Genomic DNA, 27,142 nt, shown 5'->3' on the forward strand with positions numbered 1-27,142 from the left:
ATAATAAATCGGGAATATCAAGTAAAACAGAGGGATAATATATACAGGAAGACAGTGAATCAGTCACAAAAGGTTCACATCAATGTCTTTTAATTTTCGTGCAACGTTCATGACGTCTATTTTTTTGCGCTGGATGCCATCACAGCAAAAAAAAAAAAGCCTTCCAAGACGTTTTAGTTATAGGCACAATTTCCGGTATAATAAAGATTCATTGAGATCTAAAACGTTTGAGAGTTGTTTTATCGGGACAATTAATAAAAGATCTTGATCACACTTTTCTCAAACTGAGAGTTAATAATGACATGTCTGCTGAAAAATTGATTGCTAAATAAAGTTTATTGAAATAAGTACAGGCAAACACGCAAGTGATTTAGAAATTAAGCCCTTTCCAGGAGTCAAAAAATGACAAAGAACAAAATTAAAATGGCAACCCTTACAATACTATAGTGGCCTTTCCTCTATTCCACCTTTTTTCACCCCATTACAATTTATATGCAGAGCAATATTCTGAATGGATGAAAACACAAAGCAAAAAACAACCATTTTCAACATAAGCTAAAAACCGGCAAGCTTTTTGGAAAAGCGATTACTTGATGCTTCTTTAATGGAAGTTCATTCGTATGTACTCGGACTTTTCTTTGAAAATCAAAGGAAGATTAAATCTATGATCAGAGACATACATACTATATATATATTGATATGTCTCTGCTATGATATATCAATTTTCATTGGTCAACAAATATGTATTCCGCGATTGCAAAACTAAATATGCAGTTACATAAATGTAAAGATATTTATGAGATTGCATAAATGGGATTAATGCCATCGCATAATTAAATTTATGCAATCGCATGAATAATAATGCCATTCCATAATTATGCCATCGCATAAATGAATTATGCGATTGCATAAATTGAATTATGTGATGACACAGAGAAATATATACTAGTATATATATATATGTATTCATATGTCTCTGGATGGCGTAATGAATTATGCGATGGCAGTAAAACGCCACTATTCCCGCGCCATAATTCCGTACTCTTTGTAATAATCTTGGTGTAAGAATAAACTTATCTGTACAATAATGATACAGATCATCAATAAAAGTGTCTTGATTTTCTAAGCTGTATTTTATTTAGACATTCAATCCATATTGTTTTGAATTCCCTCCTATTTGATTGCCATTTGTTATTAAAATGAAATTCTGCATCATGTCTTCTTGCACTTGCTGGAAATCTAGTTTCTATCAGAAGTACTTTTGCTTCTACACCTAATGCTTGTTTTTCTATTTTATGTACAATACTTCTATTAAACAAAGTAACATGATCAATAATTAAAGTGTGTTTGTTTTTGCATCGAAGATAGGTACTTGGTCACCTTACATAAGTCTCATCTCATCTTCAACAGTATCCATATCAATATAATGAACTTGCTGGTTACCATTTTTAACACAGCTTGAAGTACAAAATAAACAACTGTGGAAGATTTTCCATTACCCTGAATACCTATGAGCTGTATTTCTTCCATCCACAGTATCTGTAGCCTCAATTTCATTTTTCAAAACATTAGTTAAATAGTCGTGGAATTTTGTACAACCAAAGTACTTGTTTTTGCCACTATACATGGAAGTATTTACAAAACTTCTGAAATATGGTGCAACTTTATCTGATGCAGCTATATCCCAGATACCAGGATCTAGTTCCTGAAAAAAAATCAAACTCATAAATAACACTTTAAATTTTGCAATGTTCATTTAAAGTATTTAAAGTATTAAAGTACAATGTATATATATATAGTTATGATAGTTATGAATGCTCGAGTTTAAAGCATGTTTACATTGTAATAAGAGACTTTCTTTAGAAGACACAAGTTAGTGAAAACCTAATATGCCCAAGACTTTATATAAATGAAAAATGAGGAATTCATATATGATAATTAAGCATTATACAATTTTATCATTTCAAGGAGCTTTCTTTTATGGTAAACTTTAAGATGTTTTTTAAATTTCCTTGTGGGAAACCATATGGTTAGATAGAAACAATAAAAGTATTGTATTACGCATTGTAATACCTATGTCTCGCATACTGCGAATTTCGTTGCAGGCGAGACAATAAAATTCCATGTAGGTTTGACAAACTTATTGATATCTAAAATCAAAGTGATGGAAATCACTCTGGGAGAGATTGGAAGAGTAGTTTGAATAATTTCAAATCATATTTAGGTATGATGTGGACAAAAAAGAACATTAATAAAGCTCTTTTGCTGACAATTGCATTAACTGCAGGTCTTTAGAAGGATAATATGGTGGCCGGATCGGCCATTTTTACTTTTCGCGTTTTCTCCTTTCACTTTGCAAACACGAAATCGAGAAATTGAGAAATCGGAAAATTTCTAGATTTCCCGAATTCACGATTTCGATTTCTCGTGAAAGTGAAAGGAGAAAACGGAAAACGCGAAAAGGCGAAATGGCCGCATCCAGCCACCATAGGATAAGCTCTTTTTCAGTAGCAAAAATGAGCTAAATGTGAATCAATGATAGCGGGTCCCTTAATTTGCACAACAATTTCATATCTAAACCAAATAATGTTCCCTGTTACATGTTTCACCTTTTTTGTTTTATCTTTAAAAACAGAAAGAAATTTCTAAATAAAGATTCTTCTAATAAAGTTTATCAATTATCCTGTAGAACATGGAACCAAACAGATAGACTCGAAACTAAGATCTTTATTGTCTCGAAAAATTAATCTAAAAATTCGTAAGGGTTCCACGGAACCCAGTGTCTCGCCTACTTTTGCTGTTAATCGCAGGCTCAACAAAAATGAGGAAAAAAATTAATAAAAATATTCCTTTCTATACCATCTTTTGATTGTAAGTAGCTTCTGTCCAAGTTTGGTACAAATCCATGATAGTTTATGAATCTAATAAATGTTTTAAAAACTTTAACTGCAGACTGTATGTAATGTTAACTGGAAGAAAAACTAAGTCCATTTATAAGTAAAATACGGAAAAAATGGATTTTTTTTTTTACAAAATTTCCTTCTGGATACTATCTTTTAATCATAAACAAGCTTCTTTCAAAGTTTGGTAGAAATCCAGGATAGTTTAAGAAAGTTATTAAAATTTCAAAAACTTTAACCACAGAGTGAATGTAATGTTTCTTGGCAGAAAAACTAAGTCCATTTATAAGTAAAATACAGAAAAAATGGATTTTATTTACTTTTGAATATTATCTTATGATCATAAACAAGCTTCTGTCCAAGTTTGGTAGAAATTCAGGATAGTTTAAGAAAGTTATTAAAATTTCAAAAACTTTAACCACAGAGTGAATATTTGTGGACGCCGCCGACGACTACGACGACGACGACGACGCCGACGGAATGTAGGATCGCTATGTCTCGCTTTTTCGACAAAAGTCGAAGGCTCGACAAAAAGGTTGTTTTGGGGGCATTTTGTAAGTTGAAACATAGGTATACTATTTTTATCCTCTATAAGAATTGCTTATTAATTTGGAAAACAATTATCATGAATAATAACACCCGAAGATTAAAAGTTGTAGAGTGTATTTTAATTCGATTTATAATTTAATATTTTCCGATAGAGAGCATTGAAATGTACTTTTTCAACATAAACAAATTAAAAAGCTTATTTATTGAAATGGGGATTCATTCTTAATTTCAAAAATACACTTCCTGTATTCACTACTTGGATTCCTTTTTTTATATAATGGATTTAGTTTTCATATTTTGTCTTTTCTTTTGTTTAACTTATAATCATTTATCTTTCAGACATAATTTGGGCATTATCAAACCAAGTAATTTACAAGTGGTTCAAACCTGAAACCACCCATTTTATTAATAGCTGCTGTGATCTTAAGACCTATTGACCGAAAAATCACCGGGGACGATCCTTATCCCATGAGGCATTATCACAAAAAGTGAAGTGAAACAAAAATTTCAGAATATCAATAGCTGCTAACCTCTGATATAATTACCCAATATTCAATAGCGTCTTCCTTACTGTAAGTTGGTTTTTCGATATGGTATTTTGAACTTATACCAAAGTTGGTTTGATAATTTCAAAGCTTTCAGTATTTTCAATAGGTGCTGTGATGTTGACCTTTGGTCAAATACCTATGGGGTCTACCTAACCCCATTGGGTATTATCAGAACTAGTTTGATACAAGTATGTCATAGTTTAAAAAATAACATCAAGGCCAGTTAACCATCACCTTAAAACTCCAAAATAAATATATGCAAAAAGTTGCCTCAGTATCTCCAAGGAGTCATCGAAAACAATTACTTTTTCGAGTTGAATGGCTATTAGGACAAAAGTGAACCAAGACAAAACTTGTGTGCACTCTGTATTTATATAATTATAGCGTCTATAAGATTCTTATGATTTTTTTCAACTGGTTATGTTTATAGAGATAACGAGATTTGCGATGTTCCCATCTTGTTCTTCAAAGTATCAGAAACAGGAAGTAGGTATAACAGATCTGAAAAGCGCACATGTTACAACTCATCACTGTTGGGCTGCTGACCCATTAATAATTATGAAGTCATCATAAGGTTCTAAAGTATTGGAGACGTGTTTAAAGTCATTATGTTGGGCAGTTTGAGAAAGAGATGATTTGAGCTTCCCAATTGTCATTTTTATGAAGCAACATTCCAGCAGCGCCTGCATACGGAGTAGATATCTCATATCGTATCATGATTTCCTTGATAGAGGGTTGCTGCTCAAAGGGAAGCTTTTAAACCAAGAGTTCCAAGTGGTTAAGTTGAAATCATCCCTTCGTAAATTTTACGGACGGACGCCATTATGAGTTGGTTGACCGTTATGGAATATCCGTTTCACAGATGACTTTCAATTGTGTTACAATCCCATCCCCTTTTCGTGTGACCTACCAGAGACTTATTACCGGGTTTGCACCAACATGAGCAACACGACGGGTGTCACATCTGAAGCAGGATCTGGTTACCATTCAGGAGCACCCGAGATCACCTTGTTTTTTGGTGGGGTTCATGTTGCTCAGTCTTTAGTTTTCTATGTAGTGTTCTGTGTACTGTTATTTAGGCATAAGTTTATTTTTGACTTTCGAGTTTGAATGTTCCTTTGGTATCTTTCGCCTCTCTTTGAAAGAGTGGGATAAAAAATATTTGTTGGACTATCAAGTTGATAGCAGTTTATTACAATTGCGGGAGCAAGGGAATGAAACAACTTAGGACTGATATACAGTACAACAATATGAAGTACCCATTTACAGCTTCCTTCACTTTGGTCATAATTTCAGAACACCAAGCCGGAATTCCAACCTTTCAATATCAATATTTGCTACTTTATCTTTTAAATTAGTTTTAACTCCCAAGTGTGCAATTTCCTACGGTACTTTTTGTTGTGAATGCATATTTAAGCAACAATAACTATGCAAAAATATTTGAATTCTTAGGGAATAAGGTTGACAATGCTTTGCTCAATATGGCTTTTGTCCGTGGTTATCTAGGTGTGTCAACATGCAAATTGATTGATTCTCGTTTGTATTATAACTAGAGGCTCTCAAGAGCCTGTGTCGCTCACCTGTATTTACTGATGCTTTGGAAATCATGTAAAATAAGGTTAAAATCATTATTAATAGTATTAGGTATTAGATATTATAATGATATCTAAGATAATAACACAAGAGTGCACACGCTGAAATGTCTCGCCTTCTTTACTAATCATTGATATTATGTTGATAGCCCTAAATATAAAGCTTTATCACAACTGTCACATAAACTTAACATTAACCAAGTAAACTAAACATTGACCAATGAACCATGAAAATGAGGTCAAGATCAGATGAACCATGCTAGGCAGGCATGTACAGCTAACAATTCTTCCATACAACACATATAGCTGACCTATTGCTTATTGTTTAAGAAAAACAGACCAAAACATAAAAACTCAACACTGAGCAATGAACCTTGAAAATGAGGTCAAGGTCAAATAAAACCTGCGTGACTGACATATAGATTATAAAATATTTCCATACACCAAATATAGTTGAACTATTGCATATAGTATTAGAAAATAAATGTGGATAGTGTCCACATTTGGACACAGATGATGCCCCCGCTTATCATATAGTTATAAAGGGACATAACTGAAGAACGGTAAAAGTGACGCTACCCAAATTTGAACTTGATCTGAGTTTTGTGGTAATAAGCATTGTGTGTAAGTGTCATAACATTTGGTTGAGGCTAACTTAAGTAGAGAACAGAAACTAAAAATTCAGCAATTTTTCTATTTGTAAACACGCATAACTCTAGAACGGTTGTGTATAAGTTTTACAACATTTGGTTGAGACAAACTAAAAAATTCAGCAATTTTTATGTTTATAAAGGGACATAACTCTAGAATGGTAAAAGTGTTGCCACCTAATTTCGTACTTAATCTGTATTATGTAGTAATAAGCATTGTGTATAAGTTTCATAACATTTGGTTGAGGCAAACTCAAGTTAGAGAACTGAAACAAAAAAATTGTACTTGATCCTTACTGAGTTTTGTGGTAATGAATATTGTGTATAGGTTTCATAATGTTTGGCTGGGGAAAACTTCAGTTACAGAATGGAAACTAAAAAATTTTGCAATCTTTCTATTTATAAAGGGACATAACTCAATAATGGTTAAAGTGACACTACCCAAATTCAACTTGATTTGTGTTTTATCAGTGGAAGTCAAAATTAAACATTGCATTGTATAAAGCAATGATTGCAGTTGATTCAACTATAATCATGGTCAAAGGAAGATAACTCCAATTTAAAAAATATATTATATAAACTTGATATTTAGAAGAAAATAAAAATTTTGCAATTTTTCCTTTTATAAAGGGGCATAACTCTAGATTGGTTAAAGTGACACCACCAAAATTCTAACTTGATCTGTGTTTTGTGGTAATAAGCATTGTGTATAAGTTTCATAACATTTGGTTGAGGCAAACTTAAGTTAGAGAACGGAAACTAAAAATTTTGCAATATTTCCTTTTATAAAGGGGCATAACTCTAGATCGGTTAAAGTGACGCCACCAAAATTCAAACTTGATCTGTGTTTTGTGGTAATAAGCATTGTGTATAAGTTTCATAACATTTGGTTGAGGCAAACTGAAGTTAGAGAACGGAAACCAATTTCGGGACGTACGTACAGACGGACAAGGGTAAAACTTAATGCCCCCTCCGCTACGGCGGGGGCATAAAAAGACCAAAACTCAAAAACTTAACTTTGACCACTGAACCATGAAAATGAGGTCAAGGTCAGATGACACCTGCCAGCTAGACCTATTGCATACAGTATAAGAAAAACAGACCAAAACACAATAAAATGCTCCGCTGGGGCGCAGCTTGATACGACCGCAGAGGTCGAACCCTGAACAGTTGGGGCAAGTATGGACACAACATTCAAGCTTGATACAGCACTGAATTTGGATTGTAATTAAATATTTGACACAGCATAGGTTTCTGACACAGAATGAAAGTGGTCTAAGAACTTAAAATTTTTTAATTTACCTATTCAAACCATATCATTAGTATTTGCTTTTATATATAAATCAGAAATAACCAATTTAAAAAGGAAAATTCTAAAGAAAAAAAAAAAGAATAAAAAAATCCCCCCCCCCCCCCCCCCCAAATGATTCATCACCCCCAAACTCAATCCCAGCCTTCCCTTTGTGGTATGGTACCTTGCAGTACAATTTCAGAGAGATCCATACACTTGAACACAAGTTATTGTCTGGAAACAAGAAAAATGTTTGTTTTTTAGCCCCAAATTCCTAAACGTTTAGGGCACTTACCCCCAAACTCAAACCCAGCTTTCCCTTTGTGATATGGAACCTTGCAGTACAATTTCATAAAGATCCATACACTTACACACAAGTTATTGTCCTGAAACTAGAAAAATGCTTGTTTTTTTGCCCTTTTATGGCCCCAATTCCTAAAATTTTGAGGGAATTACCCCCAAAATCAATCCCAGCCCTCCCTTTGTGGTTTGGTACCTTGCAGTACAATTTCAGAGAGATCCATACACTTGAACACAAGTTATTGTCTGGAAACTAGAAATATGCTTATTTTTTGGCCCCTTATTCCAAAGCTTTTTGGTCAATTATCCCCATACTCAATTCCAGCTTTCCCTTTGTGATATGGAACCTTGTAATACAATTTCATAAAGATCCATACACTTACACACAAGTTATTGTCATGAAACTAGAAAAATGCTTGTTTTTTGCCCTTTTTTGGCCCCCAATTCCTAAAATTTGGAGGCAATTACCCCCAAAATCAATCCCAGCATTCCCTTTATGATATGGAACCTTGTGATACAATGTCAGAGAGATCCATACACTTACACACAAGTTTTTGTCATGAAACTAGAAAAATGCTTGTTTTTTGCCCCTTTTTGGCCCCTAATTCCTAAAATTTGGAGGGAATTACCCCCAAAATCAATTCCCAGCATGGAACATTGTGGTACAATGTCAGAAAGATCCATACACTTACACACAAGTTGTGTCTGGAAGTTACAAAAATGCTTATTTTTGGCCCCTAATTCCTTAACTGTTGGTACCATAACCCCATAAAATCAATCCCCACCTTCCTTTTGTGGTATTGAACCTTATGGTAAAATTTCATTGAGATCCATTCACTTAAACTAAAGTTAGAGTGCAAAAACTAATGTGTCTTCGGACGACGACAACGTCATACCAATATAAGACCTCAAAATTTTTTTTGCGGTCGTATAAAAACTTGACTTTAACCACTTAACCATGAAAATGAGGTCAAGGTCAGATGACACCTGCCAGTTGGACATGTACACCTTACAGTCCTTCCATACACCGAATATACTAGACCGATTGCTTATAGTATCTGAGATATGGACTTGACCACCAAAACTTAACCTTGTTCACTGATCCATGAAATGAGGTCGAGGTCAAGTGAAAACTGTCTGACGGGCATGAGGACCTTCCAAGGTACGCACATGCCAAATATAGTTATCCTATTACATATAATAAGAGAGAATTTACCATTACAAAAAATCTTAACTTTTTTTTCAAGTAGTCACTGAACCATGAAAATGAGGTCAAGGACATTGGACATGTGACTGACCGAAACTTCGTAACATGAGGCATCCATATACAAAGTATGAAGCATCCAGATCTTCCACCTTCTAAAATATAAAGCTTTTAAGAAGTAAGCTAATGCCGCCGCCGGATCACTATCCCTATGTCGAGCTTTCTGCAACAAAAGTCGCAGGCTCGACAAAAAAACTGCAAAATTTTTGTAAAATTACTAACTTAGGGGCAGCAACCCAACAACGGATTGTCAGATTCGTCTGAAAATTTCAGGGCAGATAAATCTAAATCTGAGGAACATTTTTGCCATCTGTCAGATTTGCTCTAAATGCTTTAGTTTCAGGTATAAAAACCAATAAAATGCTCCGCAGGGCGCAGCTTGATACGACCGCAGAGGTCGAACCCTGAACAGTTGGGGCAAGTATGGACACAACATTCAAGCTTGATACAGCTCTGAATTTGGATTGTGATTAAATATTTGACACAGCATAGGTTTCTGACACAGAATGAATGTGGTCTAAGAACTTAAAAATTTTAAATTGGACATTCACCTATTATGGTCCAATATCCAAAATCTAAATACATGGTTAGATTCAGCATATCAAAGAACCTCAAGAATTCAATTTTTGATGAAATAAAACAAAGTTTAATTTTGGACCCTTTTGATCTCAATGTGGACAAAGTTGATAACGGGGCCCAAAAATAAAAAATCTAAATACATGGTTAGATTCAGCATATCAAAGAACCCCATATATTCAATTTTTGTTGAAATCAAACAAAGTTTAATTTTGGACCCCGATTTGGACCAACTTGAAAACTGGGCCCATAATCAAAAATCTAAATACATGTTTAGATTCAGCATATCAAAGAACCCTAAAAATTCAATTTTTGTTAAAATCAAACGAAGTTTAATTTTGGACCCTTTGGACCTTTATGTAGACCAATTTGAAAACGGAACCAAACATTAAGAATCTAAATACACGGTTAGATTCGGCATATCAAAGAACCCCAATAATTCAATTTTTGATGAAATCAAACAAAGTTAAATTTTGGACCCTTTGGACCTCAATGTGGACCAATTTAAAAACGGGGCCTTAAATCCAAAAACTTAATACACGGTTAGATTCAGCATATAAAAGAACACCAAGAATTCAAGAATAAAACCCCATTGAAATTGATCAAGAAATAAGCAATTTATATGAAGCATCTTCTTTTGCACAATACTGTGCAATTGAATATTTCTTGCTATTGCGCAATACTGTACAATTGACAATTTCTTGCTATTGCGCAAAATTGTGCTATTGGATATTTCTTGCTATTGCGCAATACTGTGCAATTGAAGATTTCTTGCTATTGTGCAATACTGTGCAATTGAAAATTTCTTGCTATTGCACAATACTTATTATATAATAATTTACACATCCTGTTTGGTGTGTATCTCCTACCATATCATCATTATTTGCTTTTAAATATAAATCAGAAATAACCAACTTAAGATGAAAAATTTTAAAAGAAAAAAAAAAGGAAAAGAAAAAAAAAAAAAAGAAAATAAAAGAAAAAATAAGAAAAAAAAAAATCCTCCCCCCAAATTTTTTGAACCCCCTTATGATTCATCATCCCCAAACTCAATCCCAGCCTTCCCTTTGTGGTATGGTACCTTGCAGTACAATTTCAGAGAGATCCATACACTTGAACACAAGTTATTGTCTGGATACTAGAAAAATGCTTATTTTTGGCCCCCAATCCCTAAACGTGTCGGGCAATTACCCCCAAACTCAATTCCAGCTTTTCCTTTGTGATATGGAACCTTGTAGAACAATTTCAGAAATATCCAAACACTTACAAGTTATCGTCATGAAACTAGAAAAATGCTTGTTTTTTGCCCCTTTTTTTGGCCCCTAATTCCTAAAATTTTGAGGCAATTACCCCCAAAATCAATTACAGCCTTCCCTTTGTGATATGGAACCTTGTGGTACAATGTCAGAGAGATCCATACACTTACACACAAGTTATTGTCTGGAAGTTACAAAAATGCTTATTTTTTGCCCTTAATTCCTTAACTGTTGGTACCATAACCCCCAAAATCAATCCCAACCTTCCTTTCGTGGTATTGAACCTTATGGTAAAATTTCATAGAGATCCATTCACTTAAACTAAAGTTAGAGTGCGAAAACCAATGTGTCTTCGGACGACGCCAACGTCATACCAATATACGACCAAAAAATTTTTAATTTTTGCGGTCGTATAAAAACTGCATTTTCCCCCTATGTTCTATTTTTAACCATCGGCCATGATGTTGGAAGGCGGGGTCATCAGACAAATTTTTTAAACTAGATACCTAATAATGATTATGGCCAAGTATGGTTAAACTTGTCTCAGTAGTTTCAGAGAAGAAGATTTTAGTGAAAGATTACAAAAATTTACAAAAAATTGTTAAAAATTGACTATTAAGGGCAATAACTCTTATAGGGGTCGACTGACAATTTTGGTCATGACAACTTATTTGTAGATCTTACTTTACTGAACATTATTGCTGTTAACAGTTTATCTTTATCTAAAATAATATTCAAGATAACCAAAAACTGAAAAATTTCCTTATAATTACCAATTCAGGGGCAGCAATCCAACAACAGGTTGTCAGATTTGTCTGAAAATTTCAGGGCAGATAGATCTTGACCTGATTATCAGTTTTACTCTAAATGCTTTGGTTTCAGAGATATAAGCCAAAATCTACATTTTACCCCTAAGTTCTATGTTTAGCCATGGCGGCCATCTTGGTTGGTTGGCGGGGTCATCGGACACATTTTTTAAACTAGATACCCTAATGATGATTGTGGCCAAGTTTGGTTAAATTTGGCCAAGCGGTTTCAGAGGAGAAGATTTTTATAAAAAGCTAACGACGCCGACAACAGACGCCAAGTGATGAGAAAAGCTCACATGGCCCAAAGAGCCAGGTGAGCTAAAAATGGGATTATGGACATGTTCCTTTTTTGTTATGGAACCTTGTGGTACAATTTCATAGAGATCCATAGACTTATACTCAAGTTATTGTCCTGAAACCAGAAAATCCTAGATTTTTTTTCCCTTTTTGGCCCCCAATTCCAATTCAGTTTGGGCCATAACCCCCAAAATCAATCACAACCTTCCTTTTGTGGTATGGAACCTTGTGGTAAAATTTCATCGAGATCCATACACTTACACTAGAGTTATTGTATAGAAAGCAAATGTCTTCAAACGACAACGAAGTAAAGGCAACATCTCTGCAAGAATATTTTATTTGTCCACTCATTCTTTCTTTATTGTTTGGACACTGATTTTATCACGTTCAACAAGTTTTGAATGTCAATATAAATTGTCACTAGGTTACTTTTCCACTTGTTCATTTAATCCCTTTTGGACTAACACACCTCTACTCTCTTTGTCGCCTGGCTTGAACCAATATAAGCACCTGTGAAAAATAAATGTCCCATGGTTAATCATCATCGCAGAAATAGAGTGAATCAAAATTTTTCCAATTAAATTTGTTCTATTTGAAGATGTTTCATTGCTCCAATGGAATGTCACTTATCCCAGCTGCATCTTATTTTAAAATATCAGTTATAACTTATATTACATTTAATTTGAAATCGATATCTTTACTAGTTACATTAGAAAAGACAACACTTCTAGAAAGTTATGTTTATCAAAATGAAATAATTTATATCAACACTACATTACAATACTTTAGTATAACAAAAACTTTTTAACTGCTGTTTATACATTTTTCTATTTAATTTTATATGCAATTTATAATTCTGACCACTAATTTGTACATATCAGACATAACAGTGTTCCTACTATACCTGGTAATTCTGCAAGGGGTTGCTTTCTCCTTTCTTTAAATATTTAAGGGATTCTTCTTCATCATATTTTTACAGCTACATTTTACATCTTTCATATTACAGTTCATTTAATAGGTATTAACTCTCTAATAAGAGTCATAAAGGTATGTAGTTATTTTTCTTCAAAGGTCTAGACGTAGTGCCCTGGATGATTGTTATCGGTTTCTGTCTAACTTTAGCTCATTTATTGCTGGCTCAATATTATTACTTTCATCAATGGACCAAATTAAAAATAACTTAAAATTTTCACTTTATCAATGTCTATAAAGACACATTTATTCTATTTCTTGAAGAATAGATTAAGGATTCATTTTGCTTAAATGCAACTAAGTGAAAATATCGGAAATTACTTTCAATAGGTCCAATTTTCATATTTACATATTGTTTATGGTTTGCTCTTGTGGTATCCTTCATTCAATATCATACATAAAACAGTCTTATGAAAGGTAACTTATTTTTGTTAAGCTGTGAATGTTTAAGCTGGTAACAATTTTTGGCAAGTAATCACTTTACTGATAACTGCAGTCGCATCTTTTAGTTCATATAGTTCTAGCATTATATTCATCTTCTATGGTTTTGTTTAGTATTAGTCGGTTGAGAGCTTTTAGACGAAATCTTTCATGAATTCATGCCTTTCTGTTAAGCTGTGTATTTTTAAACTGTGTGACTTTTATCTCTTTAATGTGGAAAAAGTCCTACTATGTTCAAGACCTTTATAATTATACTCCTCATGAAAAATAATTATCTTTTGTATGCACGACTTATAATACAATATTCATAACATAATGTTTTATTTCATAAATGACACAACATGGCATAATATGTTACATTTACAATTCTCTGACACTGGAAAGAAAAAGTAAATTTGGTCAATTTACACAATCATACATTTTATTATTTATTTAAGAAAAAATCCAATGCCTCATAACTTTTTACAGGATTTTTAAAACACTGATGTTTCAAACCGTACAAACAATATTATATATTAAGGTTTTAATATTTATTATTTCATGTTATTGTGGACAACCTACTTTGTAAGGAAGGGTATTTGAGACATTGGATTTCTACAGTAATATTGTGGATATAACAAAGACTCAAAATTATATGAAAGGTGAATTTATTACAACAATGGCTTATGGTATTATGACATCTTCATTTGATCCGTGACTAAATTTTTCATATTGTTTTAACAATTAAAATCCTGTTAAAACTACAAATTAAAACAATATTAGTTTGGCAAAACTAACAAAAATAGTCCAATTTCAGCTTTAAAATCTTTCAAGGTAAATTTTAAAGTTTACTTTTATCCATTTAATGTTCATATTCATTTTGGTGTTGCAAAAATAAAACTGCAGCATGTAGTATATACCTCAATTATTTCTATTGAGGTATCTTTACAGAACACCAATTTGACGGACAATACACAGGTACAGACAACCATTAACTATTTCAATAACCCCCTCTGCCTGCTCCATAGGGATGTGGTCTATATTGTCCTCTTCCACCTCGACCTGTTGGTGGAGCTTTTCCTGCTGTAGCTCCTGTAGCCCAAGAATTGTCAGCTGTAGGGAATAAAATAAAATATACAACTATAGTTTCTCTCTATTATCTTTATTGCTTTTCTCCCAGTTTAAATGTTCTGTATATTTAAAATATATACATTAACTAGACTAGAATTTTGCTACTCACAATTTGTCAATTAACAAATAGACAACTATCAACAGGGTTTGAATGAAACAAGTTTTTATTTTGCTTTATAAATAAAATAATGATTTCAACAACTGGCATGTTGATTTTTGAAGAAATCTTCATTAAAAAATTAGGGAAAAGGATCTGATCTTTTTTAAGACTTTCTCTTAAAAAAAATGCCTTTTATAAATCACAAGAATGATTTAATTATACACTACCTGGCTTACCATAAGATTCATCATATGAAGCGGTTGCTGATGCACCATGCCCATAATCAAAATACTGAGTGTCACTAGAAAAATAAACCAGAAAATTTAAATTATATAGTTTTTTCATACTCTTAATATGCTATAGTCAAAGAAGTGAAGAATATACCTAAAGGATCAAAAACTATAATCAATCAGAAAGACTGACAACAAAAAGTTTCAAGTTTTACATAAAAGTACTGGTTACAATATTCATCAAATATTTGTTATTTTTTTTATCTAAGCAACTTCAGTACCTGACAATAAACTTAAATCTGTCAGATATAAATTAAATGGTTGTTAAAAAATGGTTCAGTTATTCAAGTACACACATCCCCCCACTGTCTCCAAATAATATAATCAGAAATGACAAACCCGTGATTTGGCAAGAGAAACTTCCTAAATCACAAATGAAAAAAATAAAATGTCAGATGCTCAACTCCATGTCCTGCAGAAGAATCTATGTAGGTTTGGTTGAATTGTGTTGAGTGGTTTTGGTGAATATATTCACATTTAGTTCAGAGTACTATTGGTTTGTGCAAATGCTCATCGTTGGGAGGCCAAAATGTCTTCTCTTAAAAGAATAACCTTCTAGTAAACCTTGTGGTTGCTAATTTGTTGACATTTATCCTTTATTATTTTATTAAATTATTGGATGTCAAATTAGCTAAAATCTTACCCTGCACCATATCCACTTTCTGCATATGGATCTCTGGCATATGGATCTGCATAACCTTCATAACCCTGTAAAAAAAAGAAAGACATTTTTTTTTATCTTTCGGATACAATAAACAAAATATCTCCAGTACTACCTCAACTGCATTGAATTTATAAGTTCATTCAACATATCTAAAAGTGGGATTTTTATGTACAGTATATACAGTGTAATTTTTTACAGGTTTCAATTGAAGTTTACAAAATATAATTAGAATTGAATGCATATTTTTGTAGTTTTATTGGTGTAGTAATTGACAATGCCCACTTTCTTTTTAAAATTATGAAGCATAAAAACAATACATATGCTTTTTTCAACACCTTTACATGCCAATAAAACTAATTTATTAAACTACAAAAAAAAATAGAAACACAAACAATTCATTCTTAAATTTAACTATGATATGGTCACTTTTGGACATACATTCTAAAACTAATTTATTAAACTTACACCAACACCATAATCATCATATCCAGCAGTCTCAAGACTTTGAGCAACAGGGGCCACAGGGGGAGGGGCAGCCCTTCCTCGTCCAACTGGTGCACCACGACCAGCAACTCCTCTTGGTGCTCCACGTCCAACAGGTGCACCTCTAGGTGCTCCCCTGAAATTACATGTATCAATTAAAACTTCACATTATAAAAACAGGACAAACAATTATCAAAATTGTTAAAAACATCAGTCTTCACGCTTAAACACTGGCCCACCAGCCCAGGCTTGTAAAATTGCTTTCGGACCTATAAAAATCTCTCTTCAGGCCAACAGAATCCAACTTAAATTTGTTACGACCTGTAGATTCAAGAGTTTATCAAAGAAGACTGAAACTTGAGAGCTGCGCTGCTTAGTAACTTGACTATGTTGCACCTAGATCAATTTTTTCCAATATCAAGGAAACTATGAATTTTGATTTTTAAAACCTATATAATACACATTATTTCATAAGTAACATAATTATGGGAAAAGTTTTGTTTTATTGGTATTTTTTTTAAGTTGTGAAAATCTGGTATACAATTATCTTTTTGAGATGAAAACAAGCAGTGATCCACTTCTTTATGAATAAATCTATTTCATAGTTAATCTTATTATTCATGCTGAACTAGAAATGAAGTACACGTTACTCATGAAAACAAAATTACATTTCAAATTTAGTTTAAAACTATTAATACCTTGCCCTTGGGGCAGGTGCCCCTCTGGGTGCTCCACGACCTGGAGGTGCCCCTCCTCTTCCACCACCTCTAGCTGGCTGTGAACCATTTGACATGTAGTTCATCTCCTGCATCTGTTGTTGTGTAATTTCATCATTATACTCCTGAAAATAGTAAACCATGATATGCAGATCATGCAGCAAATATTACTCATCTCTAATCAGTTTGGATGGCAGTATTTACATATTGCATAATTTAAATAGTAATGAACGAAGTCATTTAAAAGAACATTGTAGAACAACTTTTAGTAATTAACATGTGAATCTGTTTCCAATCTGACAATTTTTTTTTCTGATGCATTTATTCTAAAAGATGATGATGCGGTATGATAGCCTACGAGACAACTTTCCACAAGACACCAAATGACATTAATATATGGACTTCTATAACATACAAGTGACTACCAGGTTAGTTTGATTATACATGTATCATATCAAGGCTCAACAGTTGCAACATTGTATCATATCAAGGTTCAACAGCTGCAACACTGAAGCACACTTACACACACATTACACTGAACTGCGGCCAAGCTTAGCGAAAGGTCGTGCAACATAATCAGTCAAACAAACTTTATTAGATTAACTCGTTATGGAACGATCGTTTTCATTGGTCAATTCAAACCTTCGACCTCACACCAGCGAAAATAGAACAAGCATACTATAAAGCTGAATGGATTGATCAGTAATCACGTAGCCGGTCAAGGTCGTTAAAAACTTCCATCGTCGTATTCACGTACATGATTGAGTTCTTGATTATCCCATGGCAATTCTAGCTTTTATACATGTGCATGTAAAATTTTAAACTTTGATCTTAACAGTCACGTCGAAATATTGAATTCAACTGTCTCCTCTCAATTGGTTCTGGATTAATGGAGCTACCATTTTATTTTGATTGGGGGTGGGGGACTTGGATGAAACATTTTGTCCTGCATTTTTTTTAGTTGTTATCTCTGTCCTGTCTTTCTATTTTTCAGTCTGTTAGGTCCTGACTATATTTATTTATCCTGATTTTTTTACATAAATCGTCATCCTGCCTTTTTTTGTCAAGTTGCTCACCCTGCCTTATCTTTTATTCAATGGACTTGATGAATTAACGTTGTACTTGAAATGAAGCCGTACTTAACTACAAAAATAACCAAATTACATACTAAAGATATTGCTCGATTTTTATAGTAAATGGGTTTGTGTTATAAACTGTCATGTTCATTATTCATATTCTTTCATAAGTTTTAGGATAGTGTGATTTTTTTTTCTGATTCAGTTTACTTGATTTTGAAAAAAAATCCTGAAATTCTAAGTAAATTCAGAACATGTAACCAGCCATGCTTTGTTTAGAGATAAAATGGAGATGGCAAACCATGGCACAGTGGAAGGAAATGTACTTTATAAACTCCAGCGATATACTTCCTTAATTTATAATTAACTGTTTTGCTATCCTCGGTTGAAAATTATATATTGTAAATATTTAAATAGTTGCATAGAAAACAATCAGTTTTAAACAAGTGTGGTTATTCACTAAATGTATTGATAAAAGGTGACTCCATTTTTGTACATACTTTTACAGTAGTCATCCTTAATTTCTTAATATTTCGTTTATCCTACATGTATGATTTTGTATTTCATTTTAAATACGCACGCATGCCACACGTTACTTTGGCGGATAGTTCAACAATGTTATGCAAAGCTCTATTCTTACGGTATGAAATTAAAGGATAAATTTTCAACCAATTAAAATCGAAAACAGTACATTTATATAGTTCCTTACAAACTACGACATTTCTCACAAGTATTTATTTATTTTTTAGTTCCACACATGCAAAAAAAAAAAAAAATCTTCGCAGATGAAACATTTCAATCCTTTTTACACCAACATGCCTTCACTGAATTCATTTGAATTTCGTGGTGACCATGATAGTACATCTATATTCAGGTGCACACATGATACGATCTTTTGGGGACAATTTGCTAGTTTATGACACGTTATTTCTGAATGACCAAACGCTTAGCTACTTTATTTTCGTTTTATAGCATGAAAACAGTAAAAGAGGAATGTGCAACCCATCATAAATTTGAAATGGATCAGTATTATGAGATCCTTATTATAAGTAACTACGACATTGTCAGGATAATAACCTAGCTTCAATATGAAAGAAATTAAAGTGGTTCATACATTCATCCATATAAAAGCGGCACATGTATTTTATTTTATCCTTATATTTTTCATAGTGCGGTACAAGTGCTGCATGCATAAAGAATATTACTTAACACAAATTATAAGTATAATATTTCGACCCCACTATTTGAAATTCACAAAATACTTATTTATTTCGACCAAAAATCATTGTTTTTTACGTTCGTAGTAACGTAGTACATTCCATTGTCGGTCACCTGTGTCAATTCACGTGCACACTACAATTGTTGTTGTATTTAAATCTTTCGGCCAATGAAATGAGATGTTACAAGTTGTTTGTTTGTGATACGCCAGAATGTTATCAATGAATTATCAATCGCTAAACTTGACTGCATTTCAGTGTAAAGGGCTGGAATGTAGATTTTACATTATGAACTTTGATGAAAAGATAATTACTGTACTAGATCAACTAGCTCTGACTTTTACAACAATCATTACATTATCCACTTACTGGTGTGAGGTATTTCTGTACTTCTGACAGAGCATGAGACAGACGAGCATAACAATCAGATATCTCACTGTACACTTCTATTAACAAATGAAGATCTTCATTTAAATGAGCATATTTTCCACCTTCTTTCCTCATCTCATCTTCCTAAAATTATAAAAATATATCAAAACACATCTAACAAGAATTGAGAGCTTGTGCTCACTAATTATACCCCCCATGACATAAACTTGGTATACTGAGACGTAAATAAAACCTTGAATTCACTGGCATAATCAGCTTAGTATAGATCCTTTAAGTCATATTCTGGAGAACAGATTAAGGTGACACAAATATATAAATATAAGACCAACATGTGGCCATGCCGTGTGATCCCACACTAAGTAATAGTTTACAAAGAAGAGATGTCTCCATTAACCGACATATTTCTATTATTAAAACGACAAGAAACTAAGATTTATACAACAGAAAATATTTATTCTTCTCTACGAGGATTCAATATTGCTAATTTATTGCAAAAGTCCACACTCATAAATAGAGTTATGGCATTGCAGCATTATTTGAAACACATAATATGACATACTGTGACAAAAGAAATACTGTAACAAAGACTGGAGACTGATAAAGATGAATTGACAATCTCTATCAGCACTATGGTCTTGTGTTTATCTTGCTCCGTTGTGTCATGTATGAATATCACATTCCGCTAAAAAAACTTTAGCATCCCGAAATATATATCAGAAAATTTTCTGCATACAGACACTAGAGCTTTTATTTCGTCTTATCACAGGGTGCAAATATTGGTCAAAATTTTTTTTTTTCTATGGGTCTCTATTTTGGGTAGTTTTCAAGAGGAATCCAACATTAGAGAATATGCCACAAATGTGTAAATGTGACTCCCTTTAGTACATGTATTTCTATATTACCTTTCCTTTGTCCCTCATTGATCCTTTACCAAGAATAGACATCTTTGTTCCAGTTTCCTCTTGCAGTCTTTTTAATGACATTCCTTTGGGACCAAGCAGTTTTCCAACAAAATTGAACTGTAAATTATATCAGAAAACATTAATATTGATAAATTTCTTTACTATGGATTTCCATCAAGTTAAAATTGTTCCTTTGCAATCATCCAATTAAATTTCTACATTCAAAACTCAGATTTTTAAGGTACTTGTAAATAAAGATGAGAGGATTAAATAACTTTCTTTACGAGCCTAGCCGAGACACATATATACCACATGTTTTTCAAAGCACATGTACAAATGCATATATTATAAGATCATTTTTATCATTTTCTAACTTTAACACTGAAGAAAGTGTTGCAGTGTCTATAGGCCAAAAAAATATATATGTCTGTTTAAGGTTACATCCTTTAAAAAAATAGGGTAGGTAGGTAGGTATTTCCATTTTATTTTTGGCAAGATGTGTGATGATGTTACATGTTGTTTTAACTAATATTTAGCGACTATATTAACTTTTTACTGTCATATAAACTTAAAATAAATTGTTTTGTCCTTTCTAATATATAGGTTTATTAATGTACATGTATGCAGGCATATATGCAGAAATAAATTCATTATGCTGTACTGGTGTATGAAAAATCAATATATATAAAACAAGAAGACCCATCAGAAACGAGGAAAGATGACAAAACCTGCACTTATATATATGAACGTACTGGTTCAAGTTTTGGGGGTTGTACCAACTCCTTGTATTAAAGAATGTTTCTTTCACTTTTGCAAATTTGATGCCTTAAACTTTTAATAAATTAAATTCTTTTATACCATAATGAGTAACCTTCCCAGGAACATTGCTCACTAGTTTGGTGCTGTGTTTTCTTTATTAGACATAAAGAGTAGACCCCCCTGCAGACCATACATATTATTAAATGTGTAGTATTTACATTTATTTATGAGAGGTTAGTCTGAAATTATCTATCTGTCAGTACTTGGCTAACCTCTACAAGTACTGACACTTAGAAAAAAAAAAAACATGCCGGTTTTAACAGGTTCAATTCCTGGTTTGAAATATATTTGCAGGGATAGGTGTCAAAAGGGTGATGTCAGATGACTTTTAATATTTAAGAAAAGTTGGGTATGCTCGTTCTCCAGCCATCATAACTTGAAAAAACATTTATTGCAGTGTTTGTAGCATTGTCTGCCGCTGTTTGGACAATAGATACCAAATTATTGTTGATCTCCTTCTCTCATAAAATATCTATACATTTAACATTGAATTTATCTACAACATCTCCAACAGTTAAGTTCCCGTCAACAATATAACCGTCACCTTGTAAAGGCTTGTTGAATTTCAGTCTTCCAAGTCACCGTTACTTTGTATGTTTTTGCAGGTTGTTTACTATGGTACAGATCAAACACATTGGTACCAATTATTAATTTGTTTGGTAACGTTGTCAAAATAGATTTTGTAAGCATGTGGTCGCATTTTTTTAACTTTAATGTGACCACGCTTGCTGCCTCAGCCTGATGGGGCCATGCAAGCTGCCATTGAGATCTAGATCTTAAAAACGCTTCAATATCGAGTCCGCGATTTAAAAATCAAAGCATTCAGATGATCACGCACATACTTTCACTTTTGTTATAAACTGAAAGTAGGTGTTTCCGGCTTTGTACTTTCACTTTCGATTTCATTTTTGAATAAAATGACATAGGGTCAGCACCCAAAAATAGGGACGGTCGGGTAACCGTCAGTGTTCTTTCCAGGATTTTTGGATAGCACCAGGGTAACGCGTGTGGACTTCTTGGTGAAATATTTCATGCAATCAGTTGTGTCGTGTCACGTGGCTTAGCTCTAGTTACTATAGTTTTTATGTCTCTTGTTTTGTTTTAACACTGTGGTACTGTGTTATGAAGACATTGATTCAGAAAATTATTGGTAAAAAAGAAGTAAATAAAATAAAATGCTCCGCTGGGCGCAGCTTGATACGACCACAGAGGTCGAACCCTGAACAGTTGGGGCAAGTATGGACACAACATTCAAGCTTGATACAGCTCTGAATTTGGATTGTGATTAAATATTTGACACAGCATAGGTTTCCGACAAAGAATGAATGTGGTCTAAGAACTTAAAATTTTTTAATTTACCTATTATGGTCCAATATCCAAAATCTAAATACATGGTTAGATTCAGCATATCAAAGAATCCAAAGAATTCAATTTTTGATGAAATCAAAAAAAGTTTAATTTTGGAACCTTTTGACCTCAATGTGGACCAATTTGATAACGGGACCCAAAAATCAAAATACATGGTTAGATTCAGCATATCAAAGAACCCCATATATTCAATCTTTGTTGAAATCAAACAAAGTTTAATTTTGGACCCCAATTAGGACCAACTTGAAAACTGGGCCCGAAATCAAAATTCTTAATACATGTTTAGATTCAGCATATCAAAGAATCCAAAGAATTCAATTTTTGATGAAATCAAACAAAGTTTAATTTTGGACCCTTTTGACCTCAATGTGGACCAATTTGATAAAGGGGCCCAAAAATCAAAATACATGGTTAGATTCAGCATATTTTGAGGCAATTACCCCCAAAAGGTTGTTAACTTGTGCCCTACTCCTCTCCAAAAACGAAATCATGTGACAAGAGTGTAAAAGTGATGAAAGTTGTGCACAATTGCCTGAATGCATTTCAGTGATAAAGAAAAGTAATGTCATATTTTAATGGATTTGACCTGAAAAAATTATTTGTAAACTAAAATTATTTAGAGTTTCTGTATAAAATATTTCCTGTTTCTTCCCTCTTTTTCATATATCTTGGTTTTCAATTCTAGTGTTTATATTTCACAGCTGTATTTTGTGACCTGCTTGGATTTTTAAAAATTTATTTATTGTATTTGATCGGCAAACCCGGAATATTTGCCTTATCCATTCCCGGAATCTGATCCGGTATTGTCTACATTTCCGGTTGATGGCAGCCATTGTTGTTTTCGTCAGTCAGATATGTTTTAACTCGGATTTTCACATTACTTGTTGGCGATTTTCGGCATAAAGCTAGCGGTTGAACAAAATAAACATCGTTGTCATGAATAATAATTGAAAATGAATTTTGAGATCGTTTGGGAATTTTGCTAGAATGCTAGAAAAACCATGAAAAATAAACAACACCGGACATTCGGACCGGATTTCAACAAAATTTTACCAGACCGATCCATTATTCACTGGATTTGTCCAACGGTCCGACGCATTTCGTGTAGTCTGGAAGATATGAATGTTTAACGGGAGAGACTATTTTGACTCCAACCCAACAGACCAGATGTGAACCACATTAACATATTGTGACATGAGAATTACTGTAACAAAGACTGGAGACTGATAAAGATGAATTGACAATCTCTATCAGCACTATGGTCTTGTGTTTATCTTGCTCCATTGTGTCATGTATGAATATAACATTCCGCTAAAAAAACATTAGCATCCCGAAATATATATCAGAAAATGTTCTGCATACAGACACTAGAGCTTTTTATTTTGTAATTAAAAGGTACAAATATTGTTTATATAATAGTCTCTATTTTGGGCTCTTTTGAAAAGAAATTTAAAAGTTAAAATATGGCACAAATCATTTAATTCCTATTAATTATGACTGCCTTCTTTATAGCAAAGTGTGTTTCAAACTTTAGTGTCTAATGCATTTTTATACATGGACGTTCACACAGACTATTTCTCTTGATACTTCTGTTAACCGGTTATTAGAAAACTTGCAATGCAGTTGAGTCCATCCTAGTCTGCTCAGCTAAGGAGTTAAGCTAATAAAACAACATTAATTAACAATACTTTACTCACTTTTGGAAAATCTGAAACAGGTATCTTTACTTTCAATGCAACAGCCTGAGGGCGGTTGTGATGAGCTTCAACTAGTGGCACTTGTTTCTTTGGCCCTCCTTGTTCTATTCTTTTCACCTCTGTAAAGAAAGACCAAATAACATATATTTATAAGATATGCCCTTAAAATTGCGTCCCAGTAATTTAAAATTCCTTTGATTTGAATGAACTATTGTTTAAACAGGGATTAAAACATCTTGGAATTCAGAAAGCAGGTTTATTTTTGTAATGCATGTAGCTGTAATTTAGCCTCCTCTCCATCCAAAAAATATTTAAGGTCCTTTAAAATTCATGTTTGGTTCGTTGCCAAGAACTATAATAAACAAATTTCACAATTCACTTTATATTTGCCATACAATGGTGTTTTTTATAGAAAATATTGTAATCACCAAATCTTGCTTGTGTATTATACATGCGTACATACCCTAACCACAACTTGGCCATTTTCAATTTGACATAATCACGAGAAATACCAATTCTGATCATCTTCGCTAGCCAAGGGTTACGATCCACTTCCCTCCTCTCCACCCTTGGCGGATTGAGATAGAAAAATTCGGAGACACAAGGTCATGATTTTCATTGGTTGCAGTCGAAACTCACTGCATCCAATCAAAAAGCACCTATAACATGATCACGTGTAAATGTAGAAAGTGCATGTAAACAATTGCCACATGCTTATTGTGCAACAAGTCTTTACATCCCTAAAGATACGACTATATTTAGTGACAATTTGAATGTTTTTTATCAACTAATAGAAGTTCCTGTGTATTTTTCTTGCACAAATGCATTAATGTCAAACGTATATTTTCATTTCCTGCTTTACCAAGTGTGTAGAATCTAGACGCTACCATGTTTTTACCTCCAAATTGAAGAGTTCAAGTGCTACCATTGGTCAAGAATAATATATTAGGAATGGGCGTGACTTTAATCTACCAAAGATGGTGCAACATTGTTATCACAAATGATGGCTTAATCTGCCAAGGGTGGAGAGGAGGGAAGTGGATCGTAACCCTTGGCTAGCGAAGATGATTCTGATTGGCTAATTATTGATTGTCTCACATCAGAAAGCCCCAAATCAGTAAACAATTTTTACATGTAGATTTTCAAAAAATTGTGTTTTAGAATTTTTTTTAAAGATAATGGTGCGATCCGGACAAGGTGGAACGCCAACTAATACACCATATTGCTATTTTTCCGCCATTACTGGATTTCACAAAGGTTCCCGTATAATTTTAAGTCACAATATAAAATGTCTGACTCCACAAGGGAAAAGTGATTATTGTATAATGTGTGACAGGATTGCTTCCCTTCATTAGTAGATACTTATTCAGCCGTAAGCGGTTGATCTAAAGAAGTACTTCTTGAGCTCAGTCAGTTAACGCACTGCCTTGTTACACAAAGGTCCCGGTGGAGACATGCGATTATGCAAGTAGAATCATGCTCTCCGGAAACATTTGGCGCCCAACATAAAAAACCCATGGTGGTTAGAGAGGAATTCTAGCTAGGGTATGTGTTGTGAGAGTCATGATGGTATGATGACTCTTGAGGTGGGGGAAGTGTGACGGGATTGCTTCCCTTCATTAGTAGATACTTAGTCAGCCGTAAGCAGTTGATCTAAGGAAGTACTTCTTTAGCCAAGTCGGTATACGCGCTGCCTTGTAACACAGAGGTCCCGGTTCGATTCCCAGAGGAGACAAAGATGATTTTGTAAGTAGAATCATGCTCTCCGGTTACAAATGTATTGCGTCAATAGTTCAAGTGTCACAGATTCCTAAATAACGATAAGGTTATCAGCTTTTGGGATTCTATGTCCCTTGTGATTTCCTTAATTGGCCGCCCACTGAAGACATCATAGCTGCTGACCCGAAGCTCTTATGGTTCTTAAACAAAATCTTGCATTTGCAAATAGTAGAATTAAAGATTATTCTTATGTTAATAGAAAATATTTAAATAATTTATGACCCATGTTCAGGTCGTCTTGGATAGGATGTTTTTAAATGTAAATATTTCGTTTCATTAGATATTTTCTCTGACATTAATCTAGGTTTGAATATTCAATTTCTTCGTACTATCATCTAATTATAAAATTTTTAACTTTTACATGTATGTCTCCACTTATTTCGTTCAGTCATAAATCATAGTCATATATACATGCAGAGACATATAAATACGGTATATATGTCTCTGATACTTGTAACTTGATTCCCATTTTATTAATCCCTACCTCGCATATCGATGCAAAGTAACTTGATTCCCATTTTATTAATCCCTACCTCGCATATCGATGCAAAGTAACTTGATTCCCATTTTATTAATCCCTACCTCGCATATCGATGCAAAATTTTCTAAGACATAAAGAAACACCGTTAATATCAATTTAAACCTGCAATTAAATCAAAATTTACTCTCCAAAGACGGGGCTGAAATAATGATAGCGTTCATGGAAATCGGCACGTTGAAAACCAGCGTGACAAATTTATTTTTTTGTTTCTAATTATTTACCATCGTTTAAGAGTCTTATTCCATGTGGCTGGCAGTTTGCATCCAGTTGGCTTATTTCACTTTTCATGGCCTCCACCAAACTAGAGCTTGCTTCTCCAAGAGAAGTTTCTTGCTGTTGTTGTTGCTGAGCCATTGTCTTGATTCTGTGTTCTGTCTGTGTCTTGATCGGAAAAGGAACGCGTGCTTTCTGACGAACTACTTTAAATCTTAAACTGGTTTCTAAAAGGATATCGGACGGAGAATGTTTGTTTGTAAAAAGTAACCAGTATAAAAATGTATACATCCGCGATATAGTGCAACATTTGCTAAAATGAATAAATTATA

The 27,142-nt window shown here is 33.4% G+C and overlaps 1 protein-coding gene and 1 long non-coding RNA gene across 4 annotated transcripts in view; both read right to left on the reverse strand.

The window, feature by feature from the left end:
• Positions 1 to 6,119: 6,119 nt before the first annotated feature.
• The window catches only part of LOC127706520 (uncharacterized), an 81,344-nt gene continuing 60,321 nt past the window's right edge, over positions 6,120 to 27,142 (reverse strand). Inside the window, exon 3 of the long non-coding RNA XR_007984500.1 lies at positions 6,120 to 6,690. This is a non-coding gene — a long non-coding RNA (uncharacterized LOC127706520). The remainder of the gene's footprint in view (positions 6,691 to 27,142) is intronic.
• On the reverse strand, positions 12,352 to 27,025 carry LOC127706395 (KH domain-containing, RNA-binding, signal transduction-associated protein 2-like). Of its 3 annotated transcripts, none has more exons than XR_007984453.1 (10): positions 26,819 to 27,025; positions 24,278 to 24,396; positions 20,394 to 20,510; positions 19,471 to 19,614; positions 16,791 to 16,933; positions 16,075 to 16,228; positions 15,589 to 15,653; positions 14,892 to 14,956; positions 14,345 to 14,537; positions 12,352 to 12,542 (listed from the first exon to the last, which is right to left on the reverse strand). XR_007984453.1 is itself a non-coding variant. In XM_052210987.1 (9 exons), exons 1-9 carry the CDS (start codon positions 26,949 to 26,951, stop codon positions 14,425 to 14,427), a joined length of 1,053 nt encoding a protein of 350 aa, XP_052066947.1. In that variant the 5' UTR covers positions 26,952 to 27,025; the 3' UTR covers positions 12,352 to 14,424. The 3 variants fall into 3 exon arrangements, 1 of the variants encoding a protein (XP_052066947.1); XR_007984445.1 differs by having other exon boundaries at positions 14,883 to 14,956; XM_052210987.1 differs by having other exon boundaries at positions 12,352 to 14,537.

This window comes from Mytilus californianus, unplaced genomic scaffold (genome assembly GCF_021869535.1).
Source record: "Mytilus californianus isolate M0D057914Y unplaced genomic scaffold, xbMytCali1.0.p SCAF_1, whole genome shotgun sequence".
NCBI lineage: Eukaryota > Metazoa > Mollusca > Bivalvia > Mytilida > Mytilidae > Mytilus > Mytilus californianus.

Bases quoted from the DNA above. Each gene is read 5' to 3' on its own strand.
- LOC127706395 (XM_052210987.1), bottom strand. From the start codon at position 26,951: ATGGCTCAGCAACAACAACAGCAAGAAACTTCTCTTGGAGAAGCAAGC. The intron at 16,229-16,790 runs GTATTAATAGTT...ATGTAATTTCAG, and splicing joins GCACCTGCCCCAAGGGCAAG to GGGAGCACCTAGAGGTGCAC. The intron at 15,654-16,074 runs GTAAGTTTAATA...TTTTTTTTACAG, and splicing joins ATGATGATTATGGTGTTGGT to GGTTATGAAGGTTATGCAGA.